Raw genomic sequence first — 22,729 nt, forward strand, 5'->3', positions numbered from 1 at the left:
GCAGACAGGGATATTACATAGTGCTAATATGTCTGCGAGGAGGCAGTGGTTGAGGAGGCAGTGGTTACAGAACATTTGTTACCTCTCCCAACCCCAACCTTTCCTGTCTCCACTCCCACCCTCCCCTTTCTAACCCCATCTCTATTAACTTAACTCAGACCCCTGTGGTCCCACAGCCCTTAACCCTTACCCACCTGTAAACCCTATGTACTTTCCTGTCCCTGGCCCCTTTGCTATCCCTTATTTACACTGGCTTTGAGCCAATTCTAGGTTTGGTGTATATTAGGCAGGTTTTTTAATTGTCTTTACTGAAGTACGTTATTCATATAATAACAATACCCACAGGGGCAGATCCGAAAACTCTAAAAGGGTCGGATGGGGGGNTAAATATTGATGGAACACTATGTAGATACTTTTGGCTTATGATTAATTCGACTAATATATAACCTTACTGTACCTATAACACTATATACCTGGCCATAACACTACAGCCCTACCCAGACACCTGTGTTACTGTACCCATATCACTATATACCTGGCCAGTCATCTGTGTTACTGTACCCATATCACTATATACCTGGCCAGTCACCTGTGTTACTGTACCCATATCACTATATACCTGGCCATAACACTACAGCCCTACCCAGACACCTGTGTTACCTGTATCACCCCTTATTCTTCCATATTTCCATCACCAACAAACCAGACCTACTACCAAGTTTGTGTAAATTCATCAATAGTATCTTTTTAATGCTGCTGTTTTCACATAAATGTCATAATCATAGATTGAAATTAAAAGTCCACGTAATAGAATGCAGACAGCTGTGACTTGTTAGGAAAATCATTAATTTTGGTAAATAAATTGTCTGCAGTTGTACTGATTAGAGTCTGTCTGCTGAGACTTATATTACCGACTATGTTTATAAGTTTAGACTATCTCCAGAACGAATAGTTCTCTTGTTTAACTGCACAGGAAATTAATGATTTATCATTTAGGGTTTCCAAACCATTCCCAACATTAAATGAGTAGAAAATAATGAAACACATTGTCTGATATGTTCTTTCATCTTTTCCATGTACAGTATATCCACAAAGCAAAATTGTCTAACCAACCATAACAGCCTTTGTTTTCCTATAAGCAAAGTTATTGTTTGTCAATATATAACATAACAATCCTTTTTGCTTTCAAATTCTACCAATACAATCATGGTGAAGCCTACTGTAATCTATAACACCAAAGTGTTCTCAAAAACACTGTTCTGATACAATTTCAATAAAAATTTAGGCAGTAGGATTTGGTATAATTTTGTCTGGTTTATACAGGTTTACAGATTATACAGTAGTCAGATAACACTTTACTTACACCCACTTGTCCAAACCCTGTATAATATGTACATTATATCCTGTCAACATTAAACTCTGTATAATCTGTAAATTATAACCTGTCTATAATGAATTTGAAATGTAACCAGTCTACACTGAACCTGTATAATCTGTATATTATACCCTGTCTACACTAAACCCTGTATAACTTATACTGAACCTTGTATAATCAGTATATAATAACCTGTCTACACTGAATCCTGTTCAATCTTACATGTAACCTATTTACACTGGACCCTGTATAATCTGTACAGTATAACCTGTTTACACTAAACCTGTATAATCTGTACAGTATAACCTGTCTACACTGAACCTGTATAATATATGTATAGTATAACCTGTTTACACTGAACCTGTATAATCTGTACAGTATAACCTGTATATACTGAACCTGTATAATCTGTACAGTATAACCTGTCTACACTGAACCTGTATTATCTGTACAGTTTAACCTGTTTACACTGAACTTGTATAATCTGTATATTATAACAAGTCAACACTTTACCCTGCAAAATCTACACAGTATACCCCATCTACACTGAACCTTGTATAATCTGTACAATATCACCTGTATGTATTGAGCCGTGTAATGTTTATAAAGTATGACCTGTCTACACTGAACCCTTTATAATATGTACATTATAACCTTTTGTTTACAGAGCCTTGTAATATATGTACATTATAACCTGTCTTACACTGAATCCTGTATAATCTGTACAATACAACTTGTCTTACAATGTTTCCTGTATAATCTGTACAATATAACCTGTCTTACAATGAATCCTGTATAATCTGTCCAGTGTGACCAGTCTTTACTGAACCCTGTATAATATGTCCAGTGTGACCTGTCTTTACTGAACCCAGTATAATCTGTCATGTGTGACCTGCCTTTACTGAACCCTGTAGAAGTGGTCCCAAATATTTCAGCTCATTAACTGTACACACCTGTTGTGTATAGAAAGGTATTTGTAAAAGACTAGGTACCTATATGCGTAATTTCACAAGAACTTTTCAATTTGAGATATTTATAGTTAGAAAAATAGTTTAGGAATGAGGTAAGGGTTTTGTGGTAGGTAGATGTCTTTAGAACCTGTGTAAATAATAATAATAATATGGTATTATAAGTCACCTTTACAATCCAACACCTTTTCCTCCGACAATGTCATTCTGATACCAGAGTAAAGTCTTGGGTACTTTATAAAGTCTGAAGGTGTTGCAAGTCTGGTAAGTACTGTGTCACTAATTCAGGTAAAGACCTACAATTACAGGTGTACGACTACAAATGACCAGGGTGGTGACCAGACAAACTTACCCTTGGTCCACTAGATTCCTGTCCGGAGTGTCGTCACGCTTGTCAGCTTCTTTCCGAGCGCGCTTCAACTGGAAAATATAAAGAGGTTACATGTGTTATTAGCCTTTACAGACAACCATAATGGTTAAACACTCGGGGCCCCAGGCCCAACACCTTACACACCAGTGGCTGACTTCAGGGTAACTTAAAGAAAACAACCAACTGACAGTCAATGTCACGCTTGAATAGAACTACAACAGTTGATACACAGAACTACTTCAGAAAGGTAAGTTAACAACAAAACATTGTATGACCCCCCCCCCCCCCCCCCCCCCCCCCCCCCCCCCCCCCCNCTGTCCTCATCACATGAAGATACACGAACCGCTTATTACAATTGTATTTAATTGAATGTATAGAAAATTTGAAGGATTGACACTCGATCGAGGAAAAAAATAGCAAATGATAATCTCCAACAACCTTATTTACGAAATGCGAGCTCAGTGGACTTAATGGACACAGCGAGAACTCGGACAATGTCATCAACACAGATGAGATTGTGGATGATGTCAATGACATAGCTATAGAAAGAACTAAGAAGATGTCACTGAAGTTACGATGTCACAGAAAATACTGCTGACATTGAAGAACTTGTGGATATAAATGTCACTGACACAGCAGGATCACAGTTGACCCTACCAACAGTTTGAGATTTCACCACGTTAAATATCTGAAGTCAATTTTACTTGTGTCACCCAAAAACAAGTAAAACATATGACATTTCACACTATTGCATGTGACCTATACCAATACATTACAGACTGCTGCTCTCTGCAAGTGTAAACTCAAATAGGTCAAAGATGTAATGAGGTCACAATCATTGTGAGGTCATCACGCTTGATATTGTGAGGTCATCGAAAAACTCACCAATGGGGATCCCGGTGGTGAAATTTGAATGAGCGAAACATGGTGTAAGTTAGGATTTTCACTACCCAGAATCATTTTTGCAGGTGAGTTGTATGAGGTGATGTTTGGGCTGGATCAGTCCCCTGGGAGGGGTCACAAATCACACCCGACCTGAGCAGGTACAGAGCGGTAGAAGTCCCGGGGACACCAGGCACAACATTCAGTCTCACTGCAGTCTGGTCCTTGTAGGCACATCAACAATACCAGCCTCCAGATGCCAAAACGCTGACTTGTAAGACAGCTGAAGAGAGTACTTATGCTCAAATCTGGGGTATATAAGACGCAAAGTCCAACTCTCACAAACTCCGAGATTCCTGGCCGTAAATCCACAGCATGTTTGTTGGTCAACAGGGTAACACATGGGACCCCTATAAGCCACAGAACTGAGGAAGAAACATCCCAGCAAACATGGCCTCTCTCTGAACTAGTTTACACATCTACACCCTCATGACTCAAAACACCAAAGTTTCTGGGTCACACACGTGTGGCAGCTCCCAGCCTGACTTGAGAATGTGTGTATGCCTGTATGTACAATCACAGGGGCTGCTATAGATGATGGGGGAGTGTCACTCCTATCTCCTGTGGGGCTCCAGATAATTCACCTCCTTGGGGGAACTACAGGGGATCCCATGTAGGGGGTGGTCAGTCTCTAGGACCATTGGTCAATTCATTGATCATAGGATGGGGACAAGAATTCCTCTAATCTATATATATACACACATATGGTTAAGCTTTCAACTATAAAATTGCATTCAACTATGATGTATATCCCCTTAGGGGAAATATGTTCAGTAGGAGAATAGGGGTGAGGTTCTAGACTCCCAAGGGGTGGGGCAGACTACTATATATACATATGTTAACATGGTACATTTTTACTCTGTGTTGGTAACCATGGTAATCTTTGTAAAAGCTTTGTGTCTACTGAGCCACAATGCCCGACATCAACTTTCTCATGCACAAATCCAGCAACAATATTTTTTAGTAGAAGTGAAAATAAAATCAACCGTTCATAAGTTACACATGAATTAGATTGTGATTAAATATCAGGAATATTGCAATAATAAAAAGTATAAAGATTTGATAAAAAGTGAAGAAAAAAACAACTAAACTCCAAATATTTCAATCTTACAAACAAGTACCATTTCTATAACAAATATTTTCTAAACCTTTATATTTATGGTTATTACAAAATATGGAGAAAAATGTTTTAATTTCAACAATTCATTTCCCCTTCGGAGCCTCCTTTGGGGTGCCCACTGGAGGAGAGAGATATCCTGCTTAATAGGCCTCTTGCTGTCCCCTTCACTCTGAGAGGAAATGATTTGGTGGGAAGTAGGTGTCACTCCAGGGGCCTAGCTAAAGCCCCCAGGGACCAGGGCCCCACCCTGAGTGGGATTTCCCACCTCTGTTGCCAAGTGGCAGCCAGTAACAATCTCTAAGGAGATGGCATGGCCACCAGTCCTGGGCTACAGTCTGTTTTGAGTGTCAATATCCCAGGATCCAAGACCAATACTTTCTAAATGGACCTTCTTAATAACTTGACCTTGACAGTTTATTTGCATTTGCCTTCCTCTCTGTAATAAACAAAGATACCAAACTTTGAACATTCTTATTCTGAAGGCAAATTCATTTAAGCCAATTTTTTTATTTTTTTTATTTTAAGTTTAAAGAAACAATGTTTCGTGTTTCTCAAGTTTGGAGAAGTTAATGTTGTAATCTCACCCATTGAGTGGTGCTGTTGTTATACATATATAAACAAATCCCATAAAAATAAGTAATCTGTAGTCGGTCTCCCATAAAACTAAACATCAAATACAAGGAAAAACATAAACCTTGTTTTAGGTTCTGCTGATGTACCTTGAATTTGAAGGCAATCTCTTCTAAAGCATTGTTATATATTCATCTTCATATGCATATTCAGCAAAACAAAAATCCTTAAATTCAAAAAAACTGTCCAAGTGATATTTCACTTCAATCGTTTTTATTTACCACAGGAAATCGTAAAATATATGAAAAAGTTTCCGATTCATCATGTATTATCTGTAATTATACAAGGACAAAGCTGTGGAGCTGATACTGGGCTATATACTGTCTATGTACTGGTAATTTCCTATCATGGACATGTACATACAACATGTGGAAGGTCAGCTTGACAGGAACAAGTAGGTAATATGTTCCATAAGGCAGATTGCTCTTTCCTTTGATAGAATATAGCTAATTTAATTTCAATTCTTTCATAAAAATAGCTGTTTCAGTCATAATGAATAACTGTAAATTGTGTCAATCAAAGTTAATTTCAATACCTTGTTCTTGTTTAATTTGAAGTAAAAATAAAGAAATCCCCCCCCCCCCCCCCCCCCCCCCCCCCCNCTGACAAAATTCCGTAGATTAATGAAATAAAATGATCCACTTAATTCACTAAATTTATCTCTACATCTATAATGGTATGATGAGATCAGGAAGAATGAGATTCCTTGGTAAAGTAGTATTTAAATGTGAAGAGGAATGGGTCTTTTTGGAAGTGACCAGAGAAAATATTTATAATAACCCCTCCCCCCCCCTCCCCATTCACCAATTATATCATCTCTCCCCTACACCATTTCCTATTAATCTAGCCCCTTTGTAGAGCCCTGATCAACACCCATTGATAAATTAAATCAATCTTAGCTGGAGGTTATCTCCAGTTTTACAGGGAATTAATTAGCCACAAGATGGAGCTGTTCTGGTGGTGGTGGGGGAGGGGGACACAAGGCTCTATGGTGATAACATGGTGTTTCTCTAGTGTGAGCAAGGCCCACTCATGTCCACACTCAAAGGAAATTAGGCAAATTTTGGCTGAGGTTTTGGACTACATGGATGACCTTGACCTCTAATGCCAGGAATATGCATACATTATAATACACCCCACTGAATCCTAAGACAACCAATATGTGGCCTGACTAAAACTGGTCTATTGTTTTATATTCATTAGACAATTCAAATAATTATTTTTTTAACAAACACGCTTTTTAAAACTCGTCCTTAATGCATTTTGTACAATTTTTGTTAATGTTTATATATTCTAAAATATCATTTCTATATTCTTTCTTCATCAATATGTATTTTTATTTTGAAGAAATATATTAACCAAATTACCAAAATGACTTTTTTGCATTGGGACTTCAGCAAAAACTTTGTTCACTTTTAAACTTTAATAAAATATTCAAATTTAAAAATACATAATGCATGACCATTTTACATCATTTAAACATTTTTACAAGAAACTATGAATTTTAATCTGGATGAATAAAAGTTGTGCTCTTTAAGATGTAATCTACAACCTTAATACACAAGATAACGTTAATGAAAAATTAAATATTATAACAAACATCTAATTATTGAGTAAACTTTCAGTATTCCATTAGATTATTCAATTAAAATTGAAAGCCATTATCAACTTTTTTTTTAGAGTCTTTTCACAAAGACAGATGGATGAGATTAGAAAACTTTTTGATAGAAGAGTTAAACAATGGCCGACAAATGTTGTTTTAAATGGCAACGGTTACAATACATGTCCCGTCTGGTTAATTGTTCAGCGACATGTTAGGAGAATGCAACACAGAAACATATAGATGAAACAACAAACGAAAAATCAATAAAAATTACTTGAAAAAGTTTCCAGAAAACTTTTTAATCAATTAGTTTCATGACTTGTTAAAATAAATTTTAAATCACTGATATTTTCTTCATTTTTTAAACTCAAAAACAAAATATACATGTTCTTGCATTAAAAATTATCACTTTTAGACCATGGTATGACACTTGTCATTGGTTAATAACCGTGGATTATTGCATATTATGCATATGAACATTTTACTGAATCCCTATTCTGCATTGCAATGTAAACAAGTTAGCCGTCTATTCCTGAGATTTATCAATGCCACTTAACAAACTGACTCGTATCTGATGGGAATGATTTGATTTTCTCCTTGAAATAATTTTGATGTGAAAACTTAAATTTACAGTTCTGGCATTTAACATTAAGGTAAGTCCCACAAAAGCTGACTTTTCACAAGATATAAACATATCAATAATTTGATGTTAATAACACGTTCTCCATCAAAATCAGCTTATTTTTAATTGATGGTGTAACACATCAATGTGAGAGATATATATAGGTATCACCTGTATTATTGATTAAATCACAAGAAACAAAGTGATAGGGAGGGGGAACTAGAGGAAACCGTAATTTTTAAACTGCATTAGACAAGAATAGAGATTAAGTTTTGTATTGACATTTGAAACTTCACTTGATTGGAATCAAGAAATAAGACTATTTGTTATAGTTATTTAACTCCGATAGGAATTAAAATAAAGACAGACTTTGTATAGGTATTTGAAATCTCATTAGACAGAAAGAAAGAGATCTATTGAGCAAAAGAAAGGTGGATTAAGTTATTTACTCCATTAGATAGAATTCAACAGTTCAGTCGATTAAATTTTAACACCTAATCTAAGAAGAGTGCTTATAAATGTCTTACTTTATAATCCATTGAAACAAAACATTAGGTTACGTTATCAACATTTTTATACAAACTACTATGAAGTTTTCCACTTGTTTGTTTACATAGATGGCAGTAACAGACACTTACCCAACTAATGCATGGACAGCTCATCAACACGGACCGTCTTACGCCTAGTGATGTGATAATGAGTAGACTAATTATCCGCTGTCCAGCCCCGATAACCTAAACAACACTGAACATGTTCTATGTGTGTGTAGGATAGCCCAGCATTGTAGTGATAGGTCAGGCCTGAGTACTTCCTGACAACCTTCATTGACAGAGAAGGAGGAGGAAAGTTCCTAACATTAACTTCCTTCTAGCCTCATCAAACTCAATTTTTTCCACTTGACAAATCCACCAACTTAGAAACAATACACGCCTAAAACCTCTTGATAATTTTTCTAAAACAATTATGTTGCTTCAGAGATATCAGGAACACAAATAAAATCATTGAATTAGTATATTTCATTTCTTGAACAATAACATATTACTATATAACTATATTAACATATATTCATTAATATTTTTACAAAACAAGGAGTTTCATATTCATGTTTGAAAAACTCTCTAAACTATTTTAGGTCAACATGTAAACTAACCTTTTCTGACAAATATTTTAATATTACAATCAAAAGTTTTTTTAACTGATCAAAGACAATCTAAAATGCTGATCAAGGTTTACTGTCTGGGTCTGGACCTTATCATTCAGTACTTTGGGAAGAGGAATGAGGACTTCAGCATTCAATGAAAATGGTAAGTTGTATGATAGACTGTTCAGAAAATGGTGAAACAAGTCACATTTCAGTTTGAATAATAGTCAACTTACCACTAAGTTATAACCCAAGCACTTTGAAGTAATATTTATTTATATACATAAACTAATAAGGAAACATGCATAATCAATGTGTTCTGGTCAAAGGTCGGATTGAAAATGATTGATGATTTGCAAGGTCTTTGAAAGTCTTGTAACAGATGGGTACAATAGTGACATCACTATATATTCATCTGAACCTTTAGGAGACATCATTTAAGACGTTTATGAGTTATTATCGACCAAAAACACGAGTCTCTTAATGTTTATACACAACATTCAACAGATTGATCTCATTTCCCCCCCCCCCCCCCCCCAAGAAACTGGCAAAAAATACCTGTTCTGTCCATACTCTGTTTTATTGTTTATTGTCAATAATTTGCTGGACAACTGAACTTCTGAAGATTACTTTTAAAAAGTAGAATTGAAAAATAATTGATTACCTGGGATGATGGTGAAGTGTTAAGTTGTAGGGAAGACATTTAATGTCTATAAATGTGCTAAGCCTAAATCTAGTTATTTCAAAATATCACACCAATCTGTTGGTGATATCTGGGTCTCCATCACACTACAGTGATAGACTTTATATATATTGAGCAACTTGACTTTGAATTAATTATCTACACTTCATGTAAAGGTAATCAAGTTATTTTGGAAAGTATAAAGTTGCTTGTTATTTTCATGGCAACTTAATGGCCGCCCTCTCTACCCTTCAACTTTCAGAAGGTCTGGAAAGAGGATGAAATTATATGGCATTAATGTAGATCATCAAGGGGATACAGAATTCAAATTGGAATGTAAATTATGGTACCATGAACACTTATCCAACTTTACACTTCACATAACTTCTAAGTTACAAGTGACAGCCAACTCTGTACAGGTTACACAATTAGACTATTCGACATTCAACAAAGTCACAAATCTACAGACAGAATTCCGTAATCCACAGAATTCAACCACCATTTACCATACAGTTGTAACTCACATTCAACAAAGTCACAAATCTACAGACAAAAATCCATTATTCACAGAATTCAACCACCATTCACCATACATTTGGTAACTATGTATATAAGTTCATTCAACAATCAACATACAATAAATTCACAAATCTACAGACAGAATTCAGTAATTCAACATTCAACACACAGTTGTTGACCTTTCTGTACAGTTTACATAATTTGGTACCCTATTTATCTGACACTAAGCCCATGCCTGGTAATAAGCCCATGCCTGGTAATAAGCCCATGCCTGGTAATAAGCCCCATGCCTGGTAATAAGCCCACCCATATTTACTGCAATACATTAACAAATGTCAGCAATTGTTATGTCATTAGTCATGTAATAAAACAACCTCACTATTTTGTGTTAAATATTACGAGTTGTCCCCCTGGGCTTATTGCAGGATAAATACTGTAATTCAAACTAATTCAACCATTCAATGTACAGGTAACAACTCCAGATATTAACTCAAATATCCAAAATACAAATGATAAATAACTCTTATAATTAAATGAACAAATTGACCATCTAACATAACATACCAAAGACTCATGAAATTAACTTAATTTAAATATTAACCATTCAACAAATATAATCTTTCCAACTTTTCAATATTATCTTTCCCAGGCTGACATACAGTAGAAAATAAATTAGATGACAACTTGTATTATACATATCACTTTAAAAGTTCCAATTTTTGAAGAGCTTTCGAAGGACATATTCTCTGTGACCTATTATTGAACAAGTTCCTGTATCATGAATATCCCTCAACTTTTCCATCGGAAAACATTGTTGAATTAAGTTAAGATTTTTTCCCCCCACATGGTTTATCCTTAACTCCAACAGTGCTTTCCAATGGGAAAACTTTAAGGAATTTCCTGAAGTTAAGGAACATTCATTAAATTACAACCAGGACATGCATCAAAAACAAATAACATTCTTCCCATTACAATCACATTAGTGTTTCAGTCCCATTCCTAGCATTATCATGAAAATATATATGGTGTGATGTTCTTTCAAGTAGAGTGGAATCTGTCTAATCCAACAGCCTGTGGGACACAACATAGTTGGTCAGATTATACAGTATCAGTCAAAATGCACAGGTCTTTCTTGGTATTTTTTATAGGAAATCTGACCACAAAATTATGTTGGATTATCCAAAATATATCAAAATACTCAGGGGTCAGATAAGACATGTGTCACTGTGGTGTTAAAGTTTAAATCTGACGCTAATATCAATTTGTAAAAATATTTCAAGGTACTGTTTACAGGTCTTGTAAAGTTATTTTTCTGTTAAATTGATGTTAGTTCCTTTATCTTCATAAAGATTGAAGCTGTTTTAGTAAGTTAAGAACATTTTCTCATTTTTTTCCATTGATTTTGCTGTAAAGTTTTAATATAAATAATATACGGCGTGATAGTGCATTGGATAAGCTCCCTGCTTTGCAATCAAAAGGTCTGGGGGTTAAAACATGTGTAGCAAACATTTTTGTGAAAAAAGGAAATTATGATGAAAGTATTTATTTTTGCATATACATAATATAACTATTGCTATTGTAAATGGGCAAGCCTCTAAAAGTCTGGGGAAAATAAAGCTGGTAAATTAAAACTGTAACTCTTTTTACATTTGAGATACTATAAAGAGCACTAGGACTTTCTACATTAAATAAATTAATTGTATAGCTCTATTGTTTTTGGTACAATGACATTTATACTCCAGCAACAACAATCCCCTTCCAGTGTCCACCTGAGAAAATTTGAGTTGTGAAGCAGCAGATTTCGAAAAATTACGTAATGTAGTATCAACAACAGATGTATATATATATTTTTGTGATTGTACTCGGACCTCATATTCCTGAAGACTTGAAATTATGACAGGAATATTAACACACATTTGTTCATTAATTAATTTTCTGAATAAATATTCATTTCACCTTACTTGTCACTGTGACATAAAAATAAATGTATCGGACAAAGCGTAGGTGCTTTTATAGTAATGAGAAATTTTCACAGCACCAAAGAATGGAAATTGTAGGAACATGATGTTAAAACAACAGTCCAGTTGAGAGAAAATACTCAAACACTAGTAATATTTTCAATGAATTCCACGTTTTTTTATCATTAAAATATTTCTTTTTGAAGTAAAAATTGGTATTTACTGCTTTCAAAGATGGATTTTCACAAATGTTATGGTAATATTTCATAATTTCAAAGATATAAAGCATTATGGTCATTTTCAATCATCGAGTTCTAAATTTTCCCTAACATACCAGTAAAGAAAGTTTAAAAGATAGGTAATAAAAGATTAAGACATACACTTGGCCCACGATAAGTAGCTGTTTTAATGCTAAACATTAAATGCAACAACTATCATTTACCATGCCATTTAATTTACTATATACACTGATTATACCATCATGGCAAGGTAAATACTTAGCCCTCTGAATTTGAAAGTATAACACACAAACACACCACAAGTCCTCTGTTAACTAACAACTGATCTGGGTGGGATTTTGAAGTAAATCATGAAGTGTTATATTTATTCATATATATAGTACTGTTTTTTCTTTTTTAATAAGAAAACAAAAATATGTAATGTTTAGAAAGTGGTTTATCTATCTTTAAAGTCTCATACTCCCATTAAAAAGCACACTCAGTTTGAAATAAGCAACTGAAATAAAATATCTTCCTGTTCTAATAAGCTTTAACATCCTGAGTATCATGTGTGTCACAAACACTGCAACAAATATTTAGCCACATAACATCCTTTATCCTGGATTAATCATTGTTGTTTTTCTAAAGAAAGTTACTGAAGTTCTTGATTTGTTTTTAATTATAAATATGTAATTGACACAACAGAACAATAAATTCCAATCACTTTTATTGACATACATGAAAGACCTTTTATGACTTTCTTTTTTAAATTTCTAAAATTTGTTTTGAATCGTAAATTTGACAACTTAGGAATAAAACAAGGAAAGGATTTCACCAATTAAAACAGTTGCCTTATATGGGTGATTTAGCTATCACCTATCACAGCCCGTAAAGATGTTTTCGTGACTGGTGTTTACGAGCACGGATCAATTCAGGACATATACACATGCGATGTAGACATAGTAGCTAGTCCTAATTATTTCAATTTGACATAATAACTAATTCTAGCAAATAGCGGTACTCTCTTCTACTTACCATTGAGGTTTAGCTCTTAACTAATAATAATTGGGGTAGAGAGATTTTGAAGTAGACCACGGGATTCTGTCGTTAACCCTTCACATTCGATTTGACAAACCCTAATCATTATCAATTTAATAATGTGGAAAATTTTAAGTTCAAAGACTGTTCAATAGAACTGAAAAGTTCACGGAAAACCGTGAATAACCTACATTAGGCAAGTAATTTGCTGTGCGACGGCACGTAAAAAAGGTCTACCAATTTTTTTAAATAAAAGGACGGAAGGGTGTGGGACTGAGGTGTAACTAGTAAACACTATAAGTACTGTACAGCATCTTAACCATACTATAGATATAAAGTATGGTTTTCCATATTTTGTAGTACAATAAAGTATGGTTTTCCATATATTGTAGTACAATAAAGTATGGTTTTCCATATATTGTATTATATAATACAGTATGGTTTTTAAATGTGCGTAGGTATTCCAAATACACTAAATTATGGGATACAGAGAGGTGAAAACAAGGTAAATACTTCTCAGGTCCATCACATAGAGTATGGAGAGAGAGTGTGCTACTCCAACTGTAGTATATAATCATAACAGGAACATGTATACTCAAAACATGATCCAGTGCAATGGTTCCTAATATAAACATTAACTGGGTACAGACTGGATTCAAGAAACATAATTGACAAATATCAATAAAGGATGAATTATAATGCAGTTATAGACGTAAAGGATATACAACAATGTAAGGTAATGTCATCATAAAGAAAGAGAAAGTCGGAGCTTACAAGGTGTAATGACATAATCTACGGGGAATAATGTCTGTGATGTCCGTCAGTCGTCGAGTATCAAAGTCAAATGTTGACGAACAGTCGAGAATAACATTTAATGTGAGTAATTGTTATTTGTCAATTCTAGGATGAAATATCATTCAAAATTAATTTCATCTTAATGAAATTAGTAAAAGGAAACATCAATTATAAATATATTTATTAGTTTCATCTCAATGAATTATGATTCATAACTGAAACTAGTAAAAGGAAACATCAATCATAAATATATATATTTTTTATATGAAATGGGCAGCAATATTAAAACAAATTTGTTCTGTTTGGATCATACTTTTAGTTGAGCTGACTTCCCATCCCCTAAATATTCCAGTTTATGTTGCAATACCATTTAGTACTGCTCTATCTTTTACTTTCACCAATTAATAATTAATATAGAAAACAATTCTAAATTTATATCAATGTGTAGAATTTAACAAGTTTTGGTTTCTGTCAAAATATCAAAAACACTTCCAGGAGTGTATCTGCAGTACAGTTCTGTATTGTGAGAAAGGCATATACTACTGTAATATCTTTGTCATCAAAACAACATACAATTTTACTTTTACTAAAATCGGACATACACTTGAGTAGGAAAATTAAATTTACAACGTAAACCATCATCATTTGTTTATATCACAGACTTCTTAACATGGGCCATTATATCCGAGTACCGGCTACATTTCCGATTCCTTTGCTAAATTCTCCACCCATACAGCTTTGTTATAAAAGGTATAGAAAAGGGGACAATATAGAAAACGCTCACCCCACAAAATAAATATTTATAAGTGGCGAGAGAATTCTGTGAAGGCCTGTGTATATGTCAATAGCAGAGGGCCTAACCAAACACATCTCTGCTAGTCTTCGTCAATAGCTTCAGTCTATAGCCATAGTCAACGCATATTTGTGAATAAAATGGCAGAGAAATGAACCTAGAATCTTCATTAGAATAATGAACTTCCTAAATTCACCGATCTCAGAAAGGCAGTGATTTATTGAACGATACGAAACAGACTGACACTTTGACAATTTGAAAAAAAGAGGTTGATTTTGTACTTTTAAAGGCTGGAGACATTAGCCAGGTATATGATGTATTCCGACAGAATTTGACATTGTTGTTCCGTGTTACTGTAATGGAACAGACTATTTCTTATTAGAAGTCTTAGACTGATTTAAATGCACTTTCAGTTTAGCAGTTTAAGTATTCTGATGGGGTATAAAAACAGGATAAGACGTTGATGTTTTTAAAGATCTTCATTGATTTAAAAAAAAAAGAATTGGGTCGTTTTGACAAAATGACGGCAATCCTGACATTGATTTATTGACGGCATACAGAGACAAGCTTGATTTAGCATCATTTACTTTTACGAAATACGGTAAGTATATTTGAATGAACAAATTAACACCGGATTCAGCCTTTTTTTGACAGAATTGAATGGAGAAATGTCAGGTAAGTATAGACAGGTGAGAAATTGACATGGCCTTAATTATTTTACGGAACTAAACAAACTTGTATTGGGAGGTTGATAATATGGACCTAATGAGAACTACCCAGTACATGTTATGATATACTATACCCAGGAAACACCGATATACAGAAACATACAAATGGATAATGCATTGCATATGGACTTAAAATAAATCTGTAACAAAAAGGAATTCAATTTGCATTTTTATGCTTTCACTTTTTTAACAATTATACAACTTCTGGAGTTTCTTTTATTTTAATAAAAAATCTTCACAACATATTTTCAACAAAGCATGAAGTACAAATATTTCTTACAAATACTCTTGCAATTTTTTTAATTTAAAGGTAAACAGAAGATGAACATACACCAGAAAATGAAAGAGCTCGTTAATTTTGTTGTATTATCTGATGACTATGTAACCTGTGTGTAGTATATTGCCAAGGTTTTGGTGACCCCCTCCCCTACTGGGTGGACAAGTGGCCCACAATTCCCCCAGATAGCTTACAGGCCATTAGGAATGACATAAACGACTTAGGGCAGTATTCCGGTAAATGAGGCATGAGTGGGTTTTCTTATCACAACACCTGGCCTTCCTCACAATTACTTAAGGTACCTGTGACAAATGACTTAACATATCAGACTATCCTCTGTATTAAGACAATACATATATATAAGACAAATTGTATTGGTGCTGGGGGGAAAGGGTCTTTTTCAGGAAATGGGACTGTCTGGTCCTGGGACTGTCCCAGACAGGTGGCGGAGCTTGCGTGACTGTCATGTCCCAGGTATGGCACAGGGACCAGTCATTGAGCGGAGTGGCGTGCATACCTCGGATTAACTGGTAACATATGTACAATGTACTTGTATTTACATCACAACCCTTATCACACCCGTCCCATTTAATTATCATTATTAGGAATTCACCACAAAATTAAGTGAACTGTCGTAATTTTTTTTTGGTGGAACTGCTTGTGTTATGTCTACGCATATGTCAAGATGTCTTTTGTAGACTATTTATAAAGTGTGTTTAAATATGGTCCCCTACGCCCCTTTGTGTGCCGCACAGCATGGCTGTGTACACAAGCTCTTTGAGTAATATTAGTCAGTGATATTCCAAAGAAAGAATGGCAAAAAAAAATTCCTATTTTCTATCCTTTCAACAAAAGGAAATATATAAGTGTGAACAATTGATTTCTTAAAATAAAAATATATTCTCAAGTCAATAGAAGTTTGTTTTATAATTTTTGTATTTTTGTAAATATTGTTTCTACAAAAATCTGATAATTCTGATGACCTAAATTATTCTAATATAAAATGTATGTATATATTATAACAATACATAAATAACTACCTCTATTTCAATTAACAGGAGATTGTTTGCCCTAATTGTATACTTAAATGAATTACAAAGTGCTTTTAGGTTGTAGTTTAGAGTGATTATTTATATAAATTTATACACATTGTATCATTTAGTATTGTTCAAATGTTAATTCTGTTTATATATAGTACTGTACCATCAAAATGAAAAAGAAGACATTTCATTAACATTCCTTTAAAAGATAAACAGTTATTACCGCATTGATATAAATATATTTTGGCATTTTATGTAGAAAAAGGGAATTAATCTTTCATAAATAAACAGAAATAAGGAACAACAATTGAAATTAATTTTCTGTATCTCGCGAAAAATATCAGATAAAAGGAAAGGACAAAATAATACACCAGGATGTATTATTTCAGATAGGATCAGTTTTAATACTAAAAAAGTTTTGATTTTGAAGAAAATGACATAAAATTGATAAATAGAATAATTCAATCCTTTCGAAAACATAACATAAAATTTTTCCTGTTCCGTTACTATATATACAAGGCACATGATGATAGATTTCCTTGAATCAAAATACCAGTTGGGGTATTGATAAAAGGCCGAGATACAAGTGGGATCGTATATAGTACTTAACCAGTGTGACTTCTAGAATAGCTGATATATATAGAAAACATTTATTTACAAAATCAGAAATGTTTTCTATGTATTAAACTGAGAATCGTAACAGAGTGTATGAACACCCGCAAAATAGGGTTTATAATTTGATAATAGAAGTTAACTGGGCGTCCAATGATAAAGATTTTATCAAATAAAATTAATTTCAAAATTGGCCGTTCCGATAGGATCTTTATGGAGTGTATGCTGGGTGTACTGCAGGCTGTGGTGTAAAGAGACTGTGTCGGAGGCTGATGTACATATGACACTTACCTGGAACTGGTCTACAGGTGTTATAACAGGTCCATATCCCTACAGGTACATAATCAGGTACAATGTCCAGAGGCAGAGGATGGAGATCAGGGAAATCCTGCTCTTAGAATGTCACACCAATAATCCAACACCTCGGGTACAGAGCAAGATGTGCCCTCTCAAACACACCAAGCCCAAGGCATCATAGAAAGCCAAACTTTGGCTAGGCAATTCAATACAGAATCTTGGAATCATAAAAATAGGTGTTCACTAGTACAGGTAGGGTAGACCTACACAGGAAACTTGAGTGCTGAGGATACATGCACACAGGATTAGATCTGCTTATTGTAAGTCTACACCTTGCTAACACCAATCACAACTCGCTACTTTTTGCTGGAATTCTATCTGCCTCAACAACTGAATAGATAGCCCAACAAGCGATCAGGTTTTCAGAGACATAGTTGTAGGTTTGGAGGGGAGGGGGCTAGGTTCTTACTTGTATGAGGGGTGAGGTAGTCACAAATTCTTCCAAACCAGCCCACTTTTCCTCGGTGACACCATCAGTCTGTATCAACAAACAGGTGAGGGCCTACCCACTGTTCTGCCATGTTTATTCATGGTGACACATTCAGTTACTTCCTCATGGCCTACAGTACCAGCCATCTGCCCCGCCCACTCTCAGTCACACTGCCACGCCCCTTCACCAACACACAGCAGGCAGTCTTTTGTATGGAGGCCAGTAAAACTGGCTAGTCAACTAGAGGCGGGGCTGCAGAGATTGACAGCTGTCAGGGCCACACCCCTGACCAGTTCATGCTGGGCACTTCTGGCAGTCAGTCAGGCATGTCTGTGGAAGGAAGGCGGGGCTATGTCGACCAATGAAGTCTGGGTACACTGGCTACAATGTGACAGACACAATAACCAGTTCAGCAGTGAGAGAGAGCTATCAGAGCATCCTACAGTATCTATACAGAGCTTAGGTCTAACTGATACTGCCACTATTGACAGCACTGGTATCAGCATCAAATTCTCACAGTTCTGGCGTACCTCATACAATGGTCAATTTCTCCCAATACATTTCCTTTCCTACACCAAGTTTATGTTTCAAAGTATTAGTTCCTATTAGGAATTTCATGTATCATAATATAAAACACATGTGATCATATTTATCTGTGTGCAGATAGTCTATAACCGTCAGTTATTACTGCCCCATCAGACAACTGTCATATGGAAACTCACTCAAAATAGGATGTATCATCAATACTTGGGGGTCAGGGGAAAAAACAACACTTGTTCAATGTTAGTGTGAATATATCTCCATTATACATCATGTTTTATAATCCTCACAACAAGACACCTATCTTATCAGCATTTAAGACACATGTTATTATAACCATGACAACAAGAAACTCGCCTTATAACCATGTCAACAATTAAGACACATGTTATATAACCATGACAACAGAACACTCACCTTATAACCATGGTGATAGTTAAGACACATGTTATATAACCATGACAACAAGACACTAGCCTTATAAACATGGTGATAATTAAGACACATGTTATATAACCATGACAACAAGACACTAACCTTATAACCATGGTGACAATTAAGACACATGTTATATAACCATGACAACAAGACACTCGCCTTATAACCATGGTGACAAAATGTTTGTCTTTTAACTGTGACAGCAAGTTGCTTAATTATCAGGAAATTTTGATGACACCATCTGTAAGACTATCACAAGGAAATATCTGTATTACTTGAAGTAATCTACATTTGTTGTAATATATAAATGCTTGTATAAAAATATCTACAATTATCACTATGGGTTACTTGTCACTGATGCCATAAGAAATATATCAGTATATCACTTTACAAGTATTCTACAAATATCTGATATTTTAGTTACCGGGTATGTTCTGCAAACCAGAATTGTACTCCACATATTTCAGTTGTATTACACAAATCTGAATCATATTTTAGTTTCATTTTGCAAATATCTGATATTTCAGCATTTTAACCTTTTTAGTTTGAGTCCATATCATTTGAGGAACATTTCAGCATCTTCATTTTCTCTTCATTTATAAAAATAGGCCATGCTTGCGTATGTCCTGGAAAGGTATCGGTAACAACACAATAATTCCATGTCTATTCTTTCTCCTACCAGACCTGTGATGTAATATATACCTCCAGTCTTCGGCAGATGTAGTAAGTTATTTATAGATGATATTATTTCATTTAAATCTCATTTGATTCTTCATCTAGACTAAAAATGTTTTGTTTAACATAATTTGTGACTAGAAAGGGCAGCTGGACATCAAAACCAAAGCCTTCATCTCTAGTAAAATAATAAATGTCTCTGACAAATATTAGATAACCTTACACATATCCTACAATCTGACCGGGGACTTATACCAGTGTGTTTTAATACTACCATAGAACATGACCGAATTTACTTGTATGGAGAAATATGATTTAAAAAAAATAAAAACCTTAAATAATTTTATTTGGAATGATGCTTGATATATAAACAGCAGGATCCACATTTTATAAACTACACGATAATTTATATTCAAATAAATTCTCTGTAGACTATGTACATACAGCCTTGATATGTACAATAGATCACACTGGTCTTTTTTATGTAGAGGGAACTGACAAGAATACATTGTTTGTTTAAATGGTGAAAAAAGTTTGGATATCATATCAGATTACACTTGGCTGTATTTAGTTTTTAATCTTTCAGGGGCAAAATGAAAATAAAAGAGGAGTATTTAAGATTAGAGATTAACTAATTATATATCTGTATAACTTTCCTTTCACATATATAAATGCTCATCGCTGGGGTATTATATACAGTGTGTAAGTTTCTATTCTGTTTCTAATTTCTCTTATCATTTCAGAATCATTTGAACTTTCAAACAAGCCTAGAATTACATGCAGATAAAGTTAACCCAATGTATACAAACAATTATTTTATTTTTTTTCTGATAATAATTTACACATAAAAAAATATAATAATACAACTTTTAGGTTTTTGTGAGGACTACATAATTTTTTGTAACCACAGTAAAAAAAACCTGTATAAAAAGAAACAAGAATAAGATGGAAACCTGTATAAATTAGACAGAACCAGTGTGAACGAACAAACCTGCCCAATCTGGACAAAACATAAAGCCTGTACACGAATGTCGGTTTTATAAAAATTGTATTAATACATGACGTGAGGATCCCAAATCTAAATATCTTGCTAAAATTTATTCAGACGTACCTAAACAAGGGACATTAAAGTGGTCCTTTCATAATTTCAAAAAATTGCCAAAAAATAAGTACCTGTGAAAATCAAGTAATTAATGGTCATTTATATCTTAATCTTGATATAACTGTTGAAATTTCTATAGAAAATGAACCTCTGCTTTTTATTCTAAAAATTCTCAATTCTGAATAAAAGATTTCACTTGAAATGTCCAGCTCTTAGTAGAAATCCTATGGTGATTCCTACAGGTGAAATGGGTACCCGGTGACTTAGTCCGAACAGGTAAACAGGTAAATTGGGATCTGTACGAACACATTAGATCAATGTGAATGTCTTTACTGTAATAAAGAGCTAGAGAATCTGTGGAAATAATTACCATGGGAGAATTGGCCTACAAACTACCTTGTTAGGTAATATTGGTGACAATTTACTAGTAGGGGGTATATAGGTATATAAACCATGGTCATTACATTTAAAAAAATGTCTTTTTAAAAAATTACAAATTTTATAGTTTTACAGAAGTTATTTTAAGACATTTCCCATCACGATTTAACCATTTAACACAAAGGTAAAATGTAAGATCCACCTGAGTTTGACCGCCTAGTGACCTTACAAGGAGGAGGAGTCATAGTGGTGAATTAAAAACCACCAATCACCCCGTTACATCCGACATAATTAACATAAATACCCCTCTTACGTCCCGAGTCATAATTCATAACTCTTAATTACTGCAAACACATTTTTCCCAATGGTTTGCCGATATTGCAAGACATATTGCAAAAGCATTATACAGTTGAAAAACCTATTAAATATAATTGGTTATTATCGTACAAAGACGGAGATTCATTTGTAGTTTATTTTTGTGGGTTAAAGGTGAGCTCTATGAGTAGTTGTGATCATGAGGCTCGTCCATTGTCAGTCCATACAAGAGGATGCTCCGATACCCTCCAACCCTTACTGTAGTCGCGAGCAACGTATCTCTCATTTTGATATGTGAAATGTTATCCAGTAATTGGCTTATATTAATAGGTCTTCATTCAAACACCCACAATACTGAGTTTTTCTAAAATTCATTTATCACTTGAAAATGTCCAGATCTTTATCGGTAACAGCCGAAAAAAGAAAATAACTCTGATGATAATCTCTGTAAATTAATTTCACCGATAACTAAAGCTGGAATTTTACGAGCTTTTCGAGATCTTCGTTATATCTTTAAAGTTTATTCTGAATTTAGATGCAACCCATGATAAGCCAGGATAATTACCTGTAATTTTTATAGGTATGTAACGGTAGGGGTACAGTGTATTCCATTAAGATTTCCTGTCTATATTTGCCTGTTGGCTTTAATCAAGTATTACATGAAGGGACTGAACGTTGACACTGGGACAGGGCAGCTAGTGTGTACTCGGTGGACAGTTTCTGGCCAGTTTGACCACAGGGACACAGAACCAGCTACATTGCTGACTGGACACACTGTGTGACACTGGACAGATCAGTTCATGACAAGTATTACACCTTGTGTGAATGTCACATGTTACTTTCTGTTTAGTTTGGTTGAAGAGGTGTTCTTTTTGTCATCCATTATTTGTTTTGTTTGTGTTTGTTCTACGGTGGCCTCTGAATCAGAGATCATCCCTTAGACAAACACGGGCATATTAAGGAATTAATAAGTTCAGTTTTGGTTAATGGGTTGGTGAAAGTAACAAATCCCTGTGCAAATTAAGTGAAATGAAGATGGTGGTGGGGGTGGGGGTGGGGATGG

The 22,729-nt window shown here is 34.5% G+C and overlaps 1 protein-coding gene across 8 annotated transcripts in view; it reads right to left on the reverse strand.

Moving 5' to 3' along the window:
• Positions 1 to 22,729, reverse strand: part of LOC110467159 (eyes absent homolog 1-like) — a 156,617-nt gene that overhangs the window by 61,149 nt on the left and 72,739 nt on the right. For 3 of the 8 annotated variants that reach the window (XM_021524115.1, XM_021524114.1, XM_021524113.1), the window contains one exon: positions 2,696 to 2,763. In XM_021524115.1, the coding sequence (XP_021379790.1) occupies positions 2,696 to 2,763 (68 nt within the window). Of the gene's footprint in view, positions 1 to 2,695; positions 2,764 to 3,598; positions 4,084 to 8,268; positions 8,374 to 22,729 lie in introns of those variants that run through there. The other 5 variants (XM_021524118.1, XM_021524111.1, XM_021524119.1 and 2 more) reach the window with 4 other exon arrangements.

Source organism: Mizuhopecten yessoensis, unplaced genomic scaffold (genome assembly GCF_002113885.1).
Source record: "Mizuhopecten yessoensis strain PY_sf001 unplaced genomic scaffold, ASM211388v2 scaffold11163, whole genome shotgun sequence".
NCBI lineage: Eukaryota > Metazoa > Mollusca > Bivalvia > Pectinida > Pectinidae > Mizuhopecten > Mizuhopecten yessoensis.